We start from the raw sequence: 18,070 nt of genomic DNA on the forward strand, positions 1-18,070 counted from the left end.
TGGTGTTTAAGTGTCTTTCTACCTTTAATACAAGAATACAGCTTAAATTACTTAAAATGCATCACTGTAAAACTTGTTATCCTTGTAAGAGCTAAAGGCTCTACCTGTTCATTCAAGGTGATAAAAACCTTCAAGATTACAAGTCAATTTTAATCAATACAAAGCCCCCCTCCCAAAAATAAATATATAATAAATAAACAGAGCAAAATGACTCATTTTCACTTTTTATTGAATAACACTGAAAATGTATTGACAATTTTTTGCACCAAACTTGTGCAAGCCATTCTAAAACTACATATCAAAACTAAAATGAACTAAAAATTATACAATTTCAGAAAATATACATTTCCCAGTCTATGCAAATGTTTGTCTCTCCATCAAAACTCAAAGTGCTGGCATGTGGATGGACACTGTCACACACTGCTGGTTAAGTCAACACCAAATATTCAGTGACAAAGGCAACGGTATGAAGTAGTCGATAACAAACTCAGATAGCGGATTCAATATCAAATTTCAGGAGCAGTGTGTGAAATTTAACATTTCATCTTAATGCAAGCATTTTCTGTTTATTTCAGTGTGGTCAGGTAGAACAAGTGACCACAGGAGACACAAAAATCTGACTGAACAACACCCCCCCCCCCCCCCCCCCCACACACACACACACACACAGATGGCAGTAATAGATTATAAAAGATGAAAAAGTACAAATTTTAATTTTAGCAAAAAATACAAATAAGGTTTCTAGACTCAATTAGGTTTGAGTGAGGGCAAAGTCTAAAGAGCTAGATATATGGGAGACCTACATTACACTCTTGGTTAAGTAGTTTCGTTTCTTTGGACTTTATTAAAAAGTGAACTGGGGAAATTCAAATCTTCACCGCAGTATATAATGGGCTTAAGAATCTATAATGTTTAGCTGGTTGTATCAAATTCATAGTAACTTTTAAACCAAATCTCACAAGCTTCACATACAAATGTAACATTAGGGTGTGACAATATTTAAGGAACCAATACACAAACTGTCCAACCACATTTGATGACACCATTCCCTGACACGACACTTCCTCTCAGACTGTCCAGTGGTTCAGTTTGTGCTTGTATCTCAGGGTCTCATCTACATGTTATGGAGCTCTGATCACTTGTCATGTTACTGCAATTGAAATCATCTGATCCAAGTCAGCACAAACGCAAAGCATCACATTTGGAAGCCTGTCAAGATTATATTATGCAGTTTATGTCCACCTGCAACTGTGGCTGATGGATTCCAGAATCTACTGGCCACTATTGTTTGTTTCTGGCAGCCACTTGCATATTTTACCAGCATTTGGCCGGTGGCTGGTGCATATTTCAAACCCTGACTATGTTGATGGTTTGTCTACTTTTATCTAGTTGGTCAACTGAACCCTAAACCAGGTATTTAAAAATTAAAGTAAAGACAAGTACAGAGCTACAGGAGTCACATAACGGAGCCTTCCAGGTCAGATGATGGTCAGACAGTTAACTCCCCCAACATTGACAGATGTTAAAAAATTGCACCAAAATGATGACTAACCACAGCCAAACTAACGGCACACCAGATAGGATCTGGATTCTAATAAAAGCCTCGTACAAAACAACCTCCAAACAACTTGGGCAAATGACTAAACCACTTTTGACTCAACATTCTCTTAAGGAGTGTTAAAATGGAGGGATTTAGTTAAAGGTAACAAACATTTAACAATATGGATAACATTAGCATTAGTTAATGGTACAAAATGAAAACGCTGGGAGTAAAATCACGGTGTAAAGTATTAACGGAGTAATGGTACAGTTACAAAAAGGAATTTTCAATTTATCTTTAACTACACGTCATGGCAGATCCAAGGTGAAAAATGGCAGCATTGAAGTCCACAAAAATGGTAGTTTTATAAATCATAAAAATATATTAAGAGAAACTGATTCTTTATTGCCTCCACTGAAAATTCCCCTTACAGTTTACATCGCGTTTCCTCGAGGGCTGAGTAGACCGAGCCAATGATCATCGCCCGCTGCTGTACCCTGGGAAAAATTGATTTAGAATATCTTGCAGGGATTTGTTGACGGTCATGGAGTAGTTTTTGCCCAGGTCGTGCCTGCAGGCCGGGCAGGTGTACACGTCTGCTTTGAAGGACCGCTGCAGGCATTCCTGAGGTAAAAAGAAACAACTTTCAATTTTAGGAACTACTACTTTTTAAAATCAACATGTCACTGTGTAACAGGTCACTCATGTTCTGTTAGTTATCAATTTGTAAATTTAAGATAGCGTTAAGTTAGAATGCTATATGACAGTTTCAGAAACATTTCTGTCACAGGGTGGATGTAAGGTTGGGATGTGTCAGAAGATCAAAAGCTACTACAGCTACCCCGATGTTTAAGATAACCATTCTAACCCCAACACTCCTGCAACACAATGAAATAATTTAATGTTTTAGGTCATATCCTTTATCAAAAACCTCCTTCATCTGTTAAAGAGGTATGATTGAGTAACTGCATACAATCAAGTCATATTTAAAAAGAATGATTTTCCAATGTTTTTCCTGCTCCCTGAATTTCAAAGATGTGTATGTATAAGCTAAAAGCTAGGGATGTCAACAGTTAGCCGCTGACAATATTTTTGACCGGATACGCATTTTGTTCTACAGGCTAACTTTGCTACTCTTCAGTTTCCTGCACTGTGCACAACCAGGTTTGGTGGAAACAAGTTAACAGCTGCGCCTGCAGTCTCCCCCCAGTGAGTAAGTGGCTCTATTTTTAACCACAAACCTCCATTGGCACTGCAGATCTGTTTGCGCAGTTAGCAGTGTCAGCGCGGCTAGTGGTGCTAACAAAGTTAACCTTGCTAAAGGACGTTTGCGGGTTAAAATTAAGCAGTTACTCAGCAGGGCTACCTGGGGGGACACTGGAGGGTGGCCTGTACATTTCTGCAGCAATGCGGTACCGCCACTAGGACAGTATTACCAGCAGTATCGCAGAAAGAGCAGCACCCACACCAAGTAGTGAAGTGTGATCCTCTCTAAAATGCAGTGCTAAAGCTCCCTCAGTCACTGGAGCACCAGACTAAAAGTAAAGGCCTTTTGCATTTTGTTTTCTTATAAACTTGCTGGTTAGTAGTGTTGGGAAGGTTACTTTTTAAATGTCATAGGTTACAGATAAAAGCTACCCTGTTAAAAATGTAATAAGTAATGTAACTTATTACATTGGATTTGTTTTAAACTGGGCAATAAAGCTAAAAAAAAAAATTGTGCCATTGGGCTATGCCAAAAGAAGTCATTCCTGCCCGATGTAAAGATGCAAAGCAACAGAATGGATGTTCCTCTTCATCTCAACTGCCCCCCCTACTGAAAGCTCATCTATTTTAGTGCAATGCATTGCAACAACAGTGCATTCATGGAATCTTGTTTACTGCTCGTTTTGCACCTGCAATCAAGCAGTCACTCTGGATCCCAAAGTTTGTGACAAAGATAGTTTCTTACCCTGCAGACATTGTGTTGGCACTCTGTGGTTATGGGCATATAGACCACTTCTTGGCAGCAAATGCAGAGGAAAACTTCTTCGACTTTGTTCAAGAATTTCTGCAGAAACAAATCAAACGTGTGAGAAGAGAAGACAGTCGTATCACTATTCAGAGAAGGAGGTTTAAAGCAGGTCTCGTTAGTTGTTTTTTTTTTACTCAGACTTCTGCTATTTCATATGTGCAAGAGACTTTTTAGGCACCTAAAGGTCATCACGTGCAAAAATGTACACCAACAAGCTTCTGTTGCACCTCAACTCAACACCCATGTAGCGATAACTGGTTCACACTGTGGTTTCACGAAGCCACAGCAAAATGCAGCACTGACAAAGATCCAACAGTCACACAAACCAAACTTTTCATTCATAGAGGGCATTTTAAGTTAGGAAATAAATCCACTGTAGGTACATACTTCTTGTCAAAAGAGCTTCCAAGGTATAGGGTGTTGGACAAACTTAGCTTTTTTAATTTAATCACACCAATGTGATTGTGCCATTAATTAATCACCAAAAAGCACTACTGCTTCAGGCTCACTGAATGAAGGTGTTAAAGTGGTTTTGAAATTTAAGCTCAATTTACCGCTTCGTTGCTCTCATTCACATGCATAACAAACAGAGCCACAGTTTCTCCAAAACATTAGCTTAATCATTTAGAAACCCGGCTGGTGACATCACCAAATACACGGCCATGCTTACCGGTCCAAGTGACAGTGACTCCATGGCTTCATCCCACAGCTTCTTGTTTGGTGCATCACTCTTGATGAGACCTTTCTGCTCCTGGGTGAGCTTGTACACTTCTACCTTTATTTTCTTGGGAGTCTTTGCTGGTGGGGTCTTGGGGGATTCTGGCAGAAAGAAACATTTTCATTTCACTACAGAGTTGGTGGCAGATTATACTTCAGTTTCTACACAGAAACAAACATAAACATAAAATTCAATCTCCCGTCAGTGATACAGTACACCACAACAACCCAACACATAGCTAAGGGATGATTCACAGCAGTTGAATACGGGAGAAAGGTTAAAAAACAACAACAACAAAAAAAAACTCACACCCACATACACACAGAGAACTTACCACTGGCCTGAGATTTTCTCTTCCTCTTTGACTTGTTGGGTGTCGCCGCCTCCTCCTCCACTTCATTTTTGTTCTCTTTCTCTTTCTGATAGCCAGCAGGATACTGAAACAACATTGAGACCATTTAATTGAAGTTACGCTATCGCTACCAATCAGCTCAAAGCAAAGCCAATGTCTGCATCTTAACATTTACTATGCAACAATTAAATATGCACCTGCTCGTACTTTAACACGCTATAATGAGTGTTTAATGTAATGGTGACAAAACATGCTAACATTAGCATGCTAGAATGTTTGTGCGAGTTTAAGCATTTGTTACACATCTTCATTGAAAATTTTTTAATCCAGGCTCTGACCCCATCTTAGGGACCCTGACACACCAAGCAGACGGTTGGCCATTGGTCAATGTTGGGCCATTGGTGAGCATCTGTTGCTCTAGTTTTGGCTGGGCGTCCTGCACCGTTGGCCCTAATTGCCTGTTTTTCAGACGATTCAGCATGTTTAATCTGCGTCGGACCCAGTGGAGCCCATCAGTGACTAAAATTACTCTGTTTGGCAGTTTAACTCAGTGAACAAGAAGAGAAACAGAAGCGAGGAAAGCAAACAAATGACAAAAGTCAAGAGGGAGTGAGATCGAAGCAAACTTGTGAGGCAAAATTATTTTTTTTCAGCCACTGAGCTCTTGGCAGACACAATTCATAATGGTGTGGGTTACTGTGCACTGGCACACGGTAAATATCCTTTGTTCTTTCAACACCAGAGGGGTATTCCAGGTAGGAGGTTCAGCAAACCCTGAGTCTAACCCTGAGCTCTGAGTTGATTTACCCTGAGATGGGAAACTCTGAGTTACCAGTTCCAGAACAGCTGATTTGAGTTAGTTCAGTCAACTCTGAGTATGTTCACTCTGAGTTAAGCCGACAATAAAAAGCCATCATCAATGGAGCTCCGACTCCATGATTCACCATGGCAACAGGTAAATAAAAGACAGCGTCTCCATTTTAATCCAGTGGATGTAGAGATATTAATGCACGTGTAGCAGACGGTGCACGTTCATCTTTAAAAGAAGAGCCTGAGTCAGAGCGAGGAAAGTGTAAATAAGTTAACCATAAAGTTAATAAAAAAGTTTTATTCAGTGTTGTCCATTTATTCATCATTTATCAGACTTACATTTCCTTAATGAAGATAAAGTGGTGGAATCTGACTGTGTATCAGGCTGTAGATACATTACATTATATTAATATATAATAATATATTTGTTCGGATGTAATCTGATGGGGGAAAAACACAGGAGGCAGCAACTGAAAAACAGGAAGATTTAAAACATATAGGCTAGGCTATAAATCAAAAGACATAAAGACATGACTGTAAACTCACAGTCTGACCCAGTAATAATGTGTTTGGTGATTTGCACTTGAAAAGACATTGAGGTTAAAATACAGTAGATTTTAAAATGTTGCACATCTATTTGTATCTTGACTCAACAGCATTCAGTGACTTTATTTCAGCTACAAATGTAGTAAATTTAAAGACGCTGAAATGCTGCACCAATGCTCACTCAGAAATATTAACATATAATCCCCAATATTAGGCTATAGGAATTATGTTCCATCAGTGCGACCAGTGACATCAGTGATAGAGATCATTAGTCGTGGATACTACGTGTCTAAAGCTTCATACCGATTTTTAAAATTTAAATAATTAGACCTACACATATGTGCAATAAACATTTCGGAGCTGCTCTAACAGACTGACAGTCTGATCCTTGTGCACAGTGTTATAAAAAATAATTAATATAAAAAGGACAGATGTTTGATTCTGAGCTGAGAGTGAATTCTCGCTGTGTAATATTTGAATATAAAGACAAAAACTGATGTCCAAAGAAATGACTGATGTGCATAAATTCAGTAACTTAAGACAGTCCTGAGTAACAAACTAATATCCAGCAGGATTTAGACTGTGACAAACGGTAAATCTCCGCTAATTAATGCGCTTCGATACAAGCTTTGACATGGACTGAATGAATGAGGAAATGAAACAGCGTGCAATAGGGAGGAGACAGAGAAAAACTCAGGGTTTGTTGAAGAAAACCTGTCAGCGAGCAGGTTATGTTCACAAAGTCTGTTACCATGGTGACTGACTCAGAGTTTCAGTTACCTCTCTTTCTGGAACGGATAACTCAGAGTTTCCCTCATCTCAGGGTTAACTTACTCTGAGTTTTCACATAACCCACTTTCTGGAATACCCCCTGGTTGTGTTCATGTGCTAACTGGCTAGTGTCTTGAATACATCCTGTCAGACTTCATGTTTCCCTTTTTGTATGATGAATACAGACTACTGCCGCCTGCTACTGTCCAGAGTTATTTCTTCTCACACAGGTGCAGAACATGTGTACTTGATGCCTGTTGGCCGTAGTCTTTGCAGTATGTTTAGGTGCAACTTTTTGACCGAGACACAGCTGACATGAGGCGACACAACACTCCACTCCCACGCAACTAGTTCTTTGATGTCTGTTTGATGTGTCTGGGCCTCAACACCACTGCAGACTTAAGAACTGGGACTTTTTGTATAGAAAAATCCTCTTGGTATGATGTAGTCTGAGTGATCATCTCTACCTGCATGGTGAGACCAAGCTTCTTGATGCGTTCCTTGCCGTCTCTGGTCCACGGTGCTGGCTCATCATCATCACGCTTAAGCAGATAACGCCAGACCAAGAAGCCAGACTTGCCTTTGGCTGGCCAGTACTTCACCACCTGAAGTAAATCAATGACAAAGTCAAGTAAAACTACTGATAGATGCTTCAAGTCACACGAGTTATTCAAATAAGCAGTAGTTGCTGGCTTACTGGACTTCTTTATTCTAGATTCTAGATCTTTGAAGTTGAGTCAATCAATTCATCCATGTGATGAGTTCATTGTCACACCTCACAACAGGACATACAGAAACTTGTCCTTACCTTATATATCCCATCATATCTGTTTCCTTCCTCAGGGGAGTATTTACTGTGCTTGCGACCTTTGCAGCTGCGCACAACTCTAACGGGTTTGCCTTCTTTCCAGTTCTTGGCCTCAGCTCCGTTTTTGTCATTGACAGGCACGTTGCAGTTTAGAGCCAACGCCCTGGTGAGAACCAGAGAAAGTAATTTGTATGTGCAAAATAAAATGAAGCAAAAAGTAACAATTCAAAAATTTAGAGCAAGTTATAATGTGTTAGGGCCATTAGCGTCATACCTGTTCATGTGGGTGAGTGTCTGATCACACGACTGCTCAGCGGTCCTCTTGTTTCCAGAAAGATCTCGCCCTCCAGACCCAGTGTAAGTGAACTCATTACCATCATCCTACAATGCAAGACACATCAAATATTACACAACAAATATTAAAATGACACACCCTGTCTGATAACATTACTTAAAATATTATAAATAAAGAGACTGAAGACAAAAGGGGAAAAAAGAAAAACAGCATACCACGTCATCCTCATATCCTCCTGCCAGGACCAGAGAGTAGGCACCATCGTTGCTCCTGCCATGAATGCCAGCTACATGAGGCCTGTGGACGCCAGATTCACTAACCTAGATAAGCCAAAGAAATTCAACATTATTGGAGACCAGTGGGACAAAGCACAAAAAAAACATAGTACTTTTTATAATCAACATATGTTGCAACAGTTCAACAGAATTAATTAAACTCTTGAGTTGCGTGGGCTGACCTGCACTCTGAACTTCCACAAAGAGCCGACAGGGATGCTGGGGATTGGGCCGTAGTGGTTGGACGGGACGATGGTGCACTGCTTGGTTCGACCAACGCAAGCCATTCCCTGGAGGGGGGAGGAGTAATTTATATTTGAAAACTTTGGTGTTAATCACCGAGTATAGTAACACAGCTATTTTTCTACAGGACATTGAGCATGTCATCTGTATTCTTATTTCTCACAACATACTGTACGTACTGTCACCAGTGCCAATATTTTTGACAAATCAGTTGGTATAAAATGTTAATTGTTGTTCATTTCAACTGTGATAACAACCCAAACTATTGACGTATCAAAACCATAATTTTAAATGTCTAAAAATGATCAAAATCTGAATAATAATTGCTGTTTGTGTCTGCAGCACTCACCTTGCCCCAGTCCCTCTGGCTGGAGGAGCTGGCAGACGCCATCTTGGCTTTCTTCTTGCTCTCCTTCAGCTTCTCTCCAGCCAACACAACCTCACTGGCGTCATTACGGCAACCTGGGCAATACCTGAGACAGTATGACATGCAGAGGTCAATTATAGCACAATGTATCAATAACACAAGTGATGACTCCATGTTACAGAGATGTCACGGTATCTGTGTGATTCAATGGATTGTTGAGTTCTGCACATGATCCTACTGACCAGTCCTCGTCGTCAGGGATGGAGGTGAGTGGAGGGTTCAGGCAGTAAGTGTGATAGGCCATGTCACATTCATCGCACAGCAGCTGTTTGTCAGGATCCTGCTTGATGCCGCAGATATGGCAGTTACACCACTGACAGTTTTTCTTGGGATCGTCCTTACAGTGCTTGCATTCAGGTCCATTTGACCCTGGAGAATACAGACATTTCAGTAAGGTGGGGCAAGTTTCATTTGTAGCAGTTAACGTCAACTATTCACATGATCATTCACAAGTCACATTTTTTTCACAATGACTACATTTACCTGCAAAGAACATTCTGAAATATAGAATATATCCGAGCAGAATAGTTTTTTAACCTACTTTTTAGTGGACTGTCAGATCCAGCTGGGGCGTCACTCAGGGAACCAGGCTCCTCGATTTTGTAGATTTCAGTCAGGAACATGATCCGGCAGTCATTAAGGGAGTCACCAGCATCACTGCAAGCAAAGAAACAAACTGTCATGGTAGCTATAAAGTAGTACATTCTCTTGCTTACAATATTATATAATATGAGATCTACTGATAGCACAGCAGGAAACCTCTTCCCACCTGCTTCTGTGGCTTCCCAAAACCCAATAACTTTAATATATAGATAAAAACGGGACCACAAGATGATCAACTGCCAATTGGTTAATAGATATTTGACTTGTGGCAGTTCCCACTGTTCTGTGTGCTGCTACACAACACGGCAACAAAACTTCTACATTCAACAAAGCCCTTACCCAAGAATAATCTTGGCGTAGATCTCTCGCACAGTGCGTGTCTCCCTCTTCCTCTGGATCTCAGCATCATACCAGTAGCCACGCTCCTTGGGGTCATCTGGATTGTAGTTGACCATAACGACCATTTGTGGCTCCAGCTGGTGCCACTGGTACACTGTACGGGCTCGCGGACGAACATCCTTGGCCAGTAACTGAATCACTCCGTTTTCTGGGTAGCTGGGATGGTAAATGTGATATCACATCAGTTGCAGTTTGGGGGCAAGCCACACACCACCACAGGTGCTTCCTTCACAGTGCGGAGTGTAGCTGAATGTATAAAAGTATGTTTAAATGGTGAGGATTGTCTACTGGTGCAGCACTGGTACAACAATTGTTGAATGCATCAACTTGGACTTAACACTGCCTCTGCAGTCAACATGGGGACCTCCAGACCAGATTAACGTAGTTATGATGTCTTTATGTAAAAGGTATCTCATCTGCATTGGACTATCTGGAACTGACATTATTTTACCACTTAAAGGTTGAATATCAAATACATTGACTTTCCATCACTGCAGCTCTGACAGACTATGAAGTTCACATATTGAACAAAAAATCTCACTCACTGTCCCTCTCACACAAGCAATCACTGTGTTTGAGAAATAAAGAATTGATAAACCAATTGATTGAAACCTGCTTGTATGAACATTGGGGTTCCTACACATTTACCATTTTAAAATTCCGTAATTCTCCACACTCAGATTTCAAGGATTCTGAGCAGATCTTCAGAGCATATATGACACGCGAGTACAAATAGCTAGAATAGGATGAAAAAGTTAATTAATTAAATCTTCATGGCATCTGTGCAGCCTTGTTTATTTATTGTGTCGATTCAAACAACGATGAACACATCCATAATGCTGCATTCACGTGGAATCACAGAAGACGTCATTTTAGTGAAGGAGAGCAGGACGGGTAAACTGAATGAGGCCAACAGCAGTAACTGTGAACAGCACTGCCATTTAAAGCTAAAATATTTTAACTTTTGCCGTCCTTCACGGCGGAATTTAAAACCAGAAGTTACATAGCCCCGTCACACAAGGTAAACACGAGGTTTGGATAATCACTGGACATTACTAGAAAAATTATGTTCCAAAAAAAAATAAATAAATAAATAAAACTATTTCATGTATTTTATTAAATTCTTTGTAAACAATATGGCAACACCATCGCAACACATCAACATGCATGTTTCATTTTACCGTCCTGTCATTTGACTGTTCCGTCTGCCTGATTCCCCATGAACGCAGCATAGAGGTATGGTTTCCTTGCACAGATAAGATACTGTTTACTTTTCTGACTATTAAATTACTGCATAATTAAAATGTTCAGTCATTAAAATTAAATGTTAAGTTTAATATTTGGTTATTTGTGGTGCTATGTATACATGCATTTGAAACAAATTTCCTAATTTTCTTTTAAACTAATCTGGTCACGGATCAACAGATTTGGTCCAGAGCTGCTTTGCAGACTCTGACATACAGGCATAGAGGCGGCTCTGCATAGGAGCGGGCAATCAGTCCCATGCCATACTTCTTTCTTTGCTTTTGACAACTCACCTTGGCCTGCACTCTTACATACTGCGTTAGCTGCCTGCTCTAAGCCCCATGAACAACACTCCACTTATAAGATTAATTCACTTTTTAGAAATTCTGCCTTTAATATTTTAGAAAACAGAATTGGAGCAATACCAGTCATCTGGAAATGCAATTTTTTTTCCATACTTATCCAGACCTGGACATTTCTGAAATCATCTTTGATGAGCAATTGTCTTTGGTTCACCATTTGTTTAATACTTTTGATTTTAAAAATATAGTGTATTATAGTGCTCCATCTCCTTCCTGTACTTTACAGATAGTCAACATAATCCCACCGCCATTTATCATCAATTCTACTGCTTGTATCAGTTGTGTGCTTTAAACAGCAATTTGTTTCTCCTTCTACAACTATAAAATAACATCTACATTGCAGGTGGCTGCCTATTAACAAAACTTTTATGTTTATACAAAGATAGCTCACAGAGTGGTGTTAGTTGGGCTCAACACATGTCTTTGGGGGAAAAAACAGTGATAAGCATGCGTAATAGAAAAGGATTCTTACTCTTCATATTTAACATGGTACAGTATCTCCTCCCCCGCTGGCTGCGCCTCAGCACCCTCTTCTTTAGGCGTCTTTTCCGTCTTCGTAACATTCACAATCTGGGCCTCAAACCACGCCCCCATGTTCAAATCCCTTGCGTCAACCAGCTCATTGATCTTAAAGACACACAGAAAAGAAAAGGTTAGCCAGATATTCAGAGCAGAGACATTTTAAAAACTGTAGCGATTGTTTTCAGTGCAACAAGTAATAACTTAAAAAATGCATCATGTGAATGTTCAAAAAACAAGATCCAAAGCCTGCTAGTCAGCATTTTAAAATGTACTGGAGGGGTTTCTGAAGCTATTCAACCATCCGACATGCAGCTCTGAAGAAATATACTAGAAGCTGAAGTTTTCATATTGGTGAATGTCTCCTGCTTATAGTGGAGGGTGGCCAGTGCCCCCTGCAGCATTCCCATTTATTTACACCCTCCCTCTTACAGAAAGTGGCCCACACAACTGTCAGCATGATTTCATGTTGAGAAACATGCATTTTATTGAGATGAACACAATTATCAGGAGGTGTCACTGGCCAACAGCTGTTGTTAGAGGCAGCAAGAAAAAAAGAATGTATTCCAATCACCCCAAAATGAAACATGTAAAAAGTAGAAGAAACATCCACGTTGCAGTCCAGCTCCATTAAATCAACAGTGGTGATTGATCCAATTGGGTCAACGTATTAGTTGAACACGCTTGATGACTTCCTCTAACCGCAGCTAAATGCAGGTCATACACCACAGCTTTTAACCACTTATCCCTACAGAAATAATTGATTTCCACCTCCCCACAAGGCAGAAATAACTTGTGAAGACTTTCAGTATAAACATCCAATGTAATCCCAACTACCAGCTTTAAACACGTACCTTGTAAAATCCAAACCCTGGGTCGATGAGCTCTGGGGTCGTCTGGGCAGAGGTGCCGGCGGTCTGACCCTCTACCTCACCGTGAGTTGAGCTCTTGTCAGACTCGCTCTGGGTTGAGCCACAACCAGAATCGGAGTCCGAGAGCTCAGCTTCTTTGTCCTTGCTTTTGACGACATTGATGGGCTGCATCTTCTGCCTAACAAGCAGCTGCACTATGTCGTTAAGACCCACGTTGTAGTCGAATATAGTATGGCCATCCTCCATCTGATGAAAGACAGAAATATATGAATTTTAAGGAAGTTTTAATAACTTACTAGGACACAAATACCCCAATAAACATCATCAAAGACACGTCTCTGAGCAAAATTTTAACCATGCTGCCTCACCTGCTTGCCGCGGTAGAACAGCCTCTGCCTCTCTGGCTCCACCTTGAAGATCTCGCTGATTTTGAGACGCAGCTCATCTACCTTGGTGAGTTTGGACAGGGAATCCACCCGGTGGGTTTCCTTCCCATCCATTGTGCGCACTTGAATCCACATTGCAGCTGCCCTGTGTCAACAGCCACACCATGATCCGTTATAGCAATAATAATCATTGCAATTACTTCACTAGATACTGTAATCAGTCTTGTTTGATGGATTGACTGATTGTTTACACCTTCAACTCCAGCACAGTGATCAGAAGCGAGCCAGTTTTGGTAAATTTCTATCACTTGCATGGGCATCGTTTGCTTTTCATTTGTGTTTGTTTGCATCTGTTTCCACTGCAAAAAACATTTTAAACCAAAGTAATACCTGAAATAAAACATGCAGATCAAGCCCAATGAACACCACTATGGCCTTGTCTGATAAAATATGATTTGGTCTGTGCATCAATCCTAAATTTTGTTTTTAACATTTTCCTCTAGAGGCAACACTGTAGTGAAGAGGTCAGTTTGTTTTGCAAATAAATGAGCATTGGTTCCCTCTGCTCACGGCATTAATTGAAGCTACAGTAACATTTTTTATGAAAGTAATTTTGTGTCCTATTTGTAGAAACTGACACTATATTCTGAAAGACGTGCATGAGACAAATAGTCTGTGAAAAAAAAAAGATGCACCTCCTCCCCTTCCTACTGCCTCTAAACGGATGTGCCAAAATCAGACTGCCTCACGACAGCAACCAATCAGAGCAGAGGAATTGCTAACGCAGCTGCACTCCATTTTAACTGCATCCAACATGGCAGACGGGACAAAAAATTTAAAAATTTTACAGCTTAACAGGACACCATGATACATTTCTGGAAGCATTTAAAAAGGCACAGAATGGGCAAAGCAGTAAAAGAATCTTGATTCATATTTGATAAGCGCTGGCTAGTTTAACAGTTTGACCGCACTTCCGGATCCTTAATTGAGAGCCGAGACTCCTTGGCTCTGACTGGATGTTTTCCTTCGCATGCAGTAGGGTCATTAGAAATGCCTCAAGGCAATAGAGTCGGCAGCAAATATAAAACATTTTTTAAAAAGTTACCAAGTGCTGTTTGTGTCTATTAATATTCCTCTACTCAATGACTACTGTTGTTCTCAATTTTAACCAAATTCCACAGCATGTATTTGCATATAAATACGTGCTATGAATATACTTGCATGCTTGGTGCACTATTATATTTTTTTGTACCTTACTATGTGTTGTGGTTTTTGTTTTCTTGTGAGCCATTTCATACACACATTTCCTTGTTATGGTCAATAAAGATTTGCTGATTCTGAACCCACAACTATGACTATTTAGCCCATGTCCACACTGAGCTGGCCAAATTTTAAGTAAGTCTTTCCCTCCGCCCTTAAGCTTTCAATCCACACAAATCCAGCACTTTAACACTCTGGTTTGTTGCTTATTGAAAGCACTTTGTAGACATTGTGAAAGCATGAAGTTCCTGCAAACTCAATCATTTAGAATAGATTTTAAAGTCCTTTTACTTCTTAAAAGCACTTAATGGCTGGGGCGTCGGTGCTTTAGTGGCAGAGGAAGCGCCCCATGAACAAGGCTGTTGCTGCAGCGGCCCGAGTTCGACTCCAGCCTGTGGCCCTTTGCTGCATGTCTCTCCCTCTCTCTCTCCCCCTTTCACACTTCACTATCCTATCAATTAAAAGCAAAAAATGCCCATAAAAACCCTGAGATCCTCCACGATTGTTTTCTTAACTGTTTCTACTTTCTAAGTCATGACCAAAAACTTTGGAGATGCCCCAGAAGATTACAACACCCTGCCTTTTAATATTGGGGGATGCAGCCTTTGTCAGTTACACCCCAAATCTATGGAACGCACTACCTACAGATATGAGGGAAGCTAGCTTCCTAAATATTCTTCTATATAAAAGAAAGCTAAAACATATCTGTTGACCTTAGCTTTTAACTCGCTCTGACTTTCCTGCAGGTCTGAAACTCTTTCCTTTTACGCTTTTACTTTGTGTTTACGCTTCATGCTGCCACAGCGCTTTTAAAAATCGTACTTGATTTTATGATTTGTAGTTTTACAACTCTATGACTGTATGAATCAGTTAATCCATGTTTTAATTGTTTTGAATGTCATTTTATATTGAATTGCCTTGCCTGATTAATGTCCGTTATGTCTATTTTCATGTGAAGCCCTCAGTGCTTATAATGCTTTTATTGTAAAGCAATTTGTGCTGCATCTCTTGTATGAAATGTGCTATATAAATAAAGTTTAGTATTATTATTAGACTTGGTGGCTGACATGACAGCTCAAAACATACATTTTCAATATTGCCTATAACTAGCAGTAGTCTGATTTAATATTGTGTGATTTTCTCTCATTTCTCATTGCATGAGTGTTGTCTAATAGTTTAAATTTACCTTTTTGCCGCATCTATCTGCTGCTGAACTGTAAAGCACTTTGTGTTGCATTCTGTGCATGAATTAAGTTAATCCATTCACTGAAATGGTGCATTCTTTTTGGTCTAAATGAAATTATTTTTAAAGGATGATTTACAAGTTTCTCAGCAGCAATAGTTAGATTATGCCAGTCCTTGGTGGGTGTATTGCGCTGCTGTCAGCACTGGGCTGTCACTTCAACAGAATATCAGAAAGGGAGGGAACAAGCTGATTTAAATACAGTGCGGGAAACTGAGCTGTAGGCCACTCCCAGTTCTTTTAAAAGCAGGCACATCCGGACGGGAGGGAGCGCTAGCAAACAATGTGCCTTCGGTCTCTGACAATAAAACACACCGAAATACTACATCATATGCAGTTTGTAGGCGATTTTCACAATAATAAACCACTCATTTCTCCACACAGACCGTGCTTTGTTCCTACTGAGCGGTGAGCTGCAGGCTCGACGGCTGCTTGTCTTTTACTTTTACGGTCTCAGCTGAGGTGTTGTTCGCTCTGCTGGCTCGAAATAAACCAACACCAGTGAACAAAACACGAGTGGTAACATCGAAAACAAACTCCTTGCTACCACCTTCAACGCACGGTTTCACCAAAACCATTCATTTAATTCAAAATACAGACGAAAAACACGAGCTAATTCATCAGGAGCCAACACGGAAAAAGAGGAAAATAATCATGTTGTTTGAGGTTAGCGTGTTTGTTGTTGCTTCATGGGAAGCAGTTAGGGGGCAAAGCTAGTTTTAATATTGCCATGTGTTACACATTGTGTGGCTTTACTACAGATAAACACCACAAGATAACAGCTCGTGGTAGTCAAGTTCATCACCACCCATCAATGCATAAAGCAACCCACGTTACAACTTATTGTTAGAGCTCTCAACTGGTAACTGAATCTTAGCAATTAGGAGTCAGAGTACATTCAGCAGCATGAAAACAGTCCCGGTAACTTATTATTTCAGTTATTTTGAGTTTAACATTTGGCTGGCTGGGGAACTTGGTGAGCTTAGCCAAACAGAAACGAGGCTGGACTAAAGTCAAGTTAGCTAACCATAGTGAGCTAGCTTCTGAGTGAACATATCAATGAGCACAATTTTAAAAGTTATCACAACATGAGAAAAAAACCCGCTTTACCTGTTTGTTCGTTCAAGTGAAACCAAGAAATTGACGTTAACGGAGTAACGCGCACGTTTTCCGCAAATAACTTCTGTGTACGGTTTGCACGACCAACTCTTGCCTTGTTGGAGATTGATCAATGAGTTATTCTTCAAGACTTTCATACCCCGCCTGCTCTAAAAACTCAGCTTCGCCATTGGCTGGCTTCCTCTAAGCAACTCGATTCTATTGGCTGGCAGAGCTGTCAATCTGGAATGTGACTGGAGCTTAGCTTCAGCGCGCGAAACGACATTCTCGTGGGTGCAGCTCGCCATTACCTCGACATTTATCGCGAGATTACGAAGCGCCCGAGTCAACCGGCAACCTGAAAAGACAGATGGTGGCTCTAGTAAACAACCCCGCTGGTAGAGCTGTTTATCATGTCTGAAGCGTGACTGCTTCGTTGTTTGGCTCCGCAGCGAGCTTCCACTTTAAACTGACCGTCTAAATATGATAAACTTTAACGTGGAGCCCCGCGATTGATTCATTCATGATGCTGTTAATTAATGATGTGCAATTACCTCTGGTTCAGTTTGGCGGGAGCTGAAAAGTGAATGAGGCCAACTCATTTCAAACTAGAGCAGTGGAAATAAGAAGCAGGTGTAGGATGTGTGAGAGGAGGATCTGTATTTGGGTGAATGGGAGAAACTGCGTGTGGGTGTGTGTTGGCTCGGAAAATACTACATCCACACAGTGCAACACGCTGCATGTGTCATGTGCTTCTGATACAGCCTATCTCTGTTTCTATTTGCTTAGTGAGTACTGTACTAGGTTATATGGTGAACTCGTGGAAGGGGTGTACCACTGATGCATGTGACCACAGCATCCCCAGCTCAAGTCTGGTCTTCCAGTGTTTCCTGTCATTCTATTGTGTCACTATTAACTTAAAGGTCCAGTGTGTGTGTGTGTGATTTAGGGGCCCCTATTGGCAGGAATAGTATACAATATTCATGTTTCTATTAGTTTATGCTCAGATAAGTTAAGAATCGTTGTGTTTTCATTCCCTTAGAATAAGACGTTTATATCTACATATGGAGCAGGTCCATTTTTTGTACAGTAGCCCAGAACAGACAAATTAAACACTGGCTACAGAGAGGGCTATTCTTGTTTTCATGTTTTCACGTCAGCCACCATAGTTCTCCTAGACGCTTGGCCCACAGGTGAAGTTCAAATTCTGCAACCAGGAAAAATATCAATTCAAACTTGTCAATTTGCTGTTGGTGCACAATTGTCACAGTCATCTGATCTCCT

The 18,070-nt window shown here is 40.5% G+C and overlaps 1 protein-coding gene across 1 annotated transcript; it reads right to left on the reverse strand.

Annotated features, from left to right (window-relative positions):
• Positions 1–847: 847 nt before the first annotated feature.
• Positions 848–16,909, reverse strand: uhrf1 (ubiquitin-like with PHD and ring finger domains 1). The gene is made up of 17 exons (XM_033622743.2): positions 16,799–16,909; positions 13,168–13,330; positions 12,782–13,045; positions 11,881–12,035; positions 9,742–9,957; positions 9,341–9,456; positions 8,982–9,168; positions 8,722–8,845; positions 8,312–8,419; positions 8,070–8,174; positions 7,834–7,940; positions 7,560–7,722; positions 7,219–7,356; positions 4,607–4,709; positions 4,225–4,373; positions 3,492–3,590; positions 848–2,164 (listed from the first exon to the last, which is right to left on the reverse strand). Exons 2-17 carry the CDS (start codon positions 13,318–13,320, stop codon positions 2,018–2,020), a joined length of 2,334 nt encoding a protein of 777 aa, XP_033478634.1. The 5' UTR covers positions 13,321–13,330; positions 16,799–16,909; the 3' UTR covers positions 848–2,017.
• Positions 16,910–18,070: the final 1,161 nt, after the last annotated feature.

The sequence above is a fragment of the Epinephelus lanceolatus genome, chromosome 6 (genome assembly GCF_041903045.1).
Source record: "Epinephelus lanceolatus isolate andai-2023 chromosome 6, ASM4190304v1, whole genome shotgun sequence".
In the NCBI taxonomy this organism is placed as follows: domain Eukaryota; kingdom Metazoa; phylum Chordata; class Actinopteri; order Perciformes; family Serranidae; genus Epinephelus; species Epinephelus lanceolatus.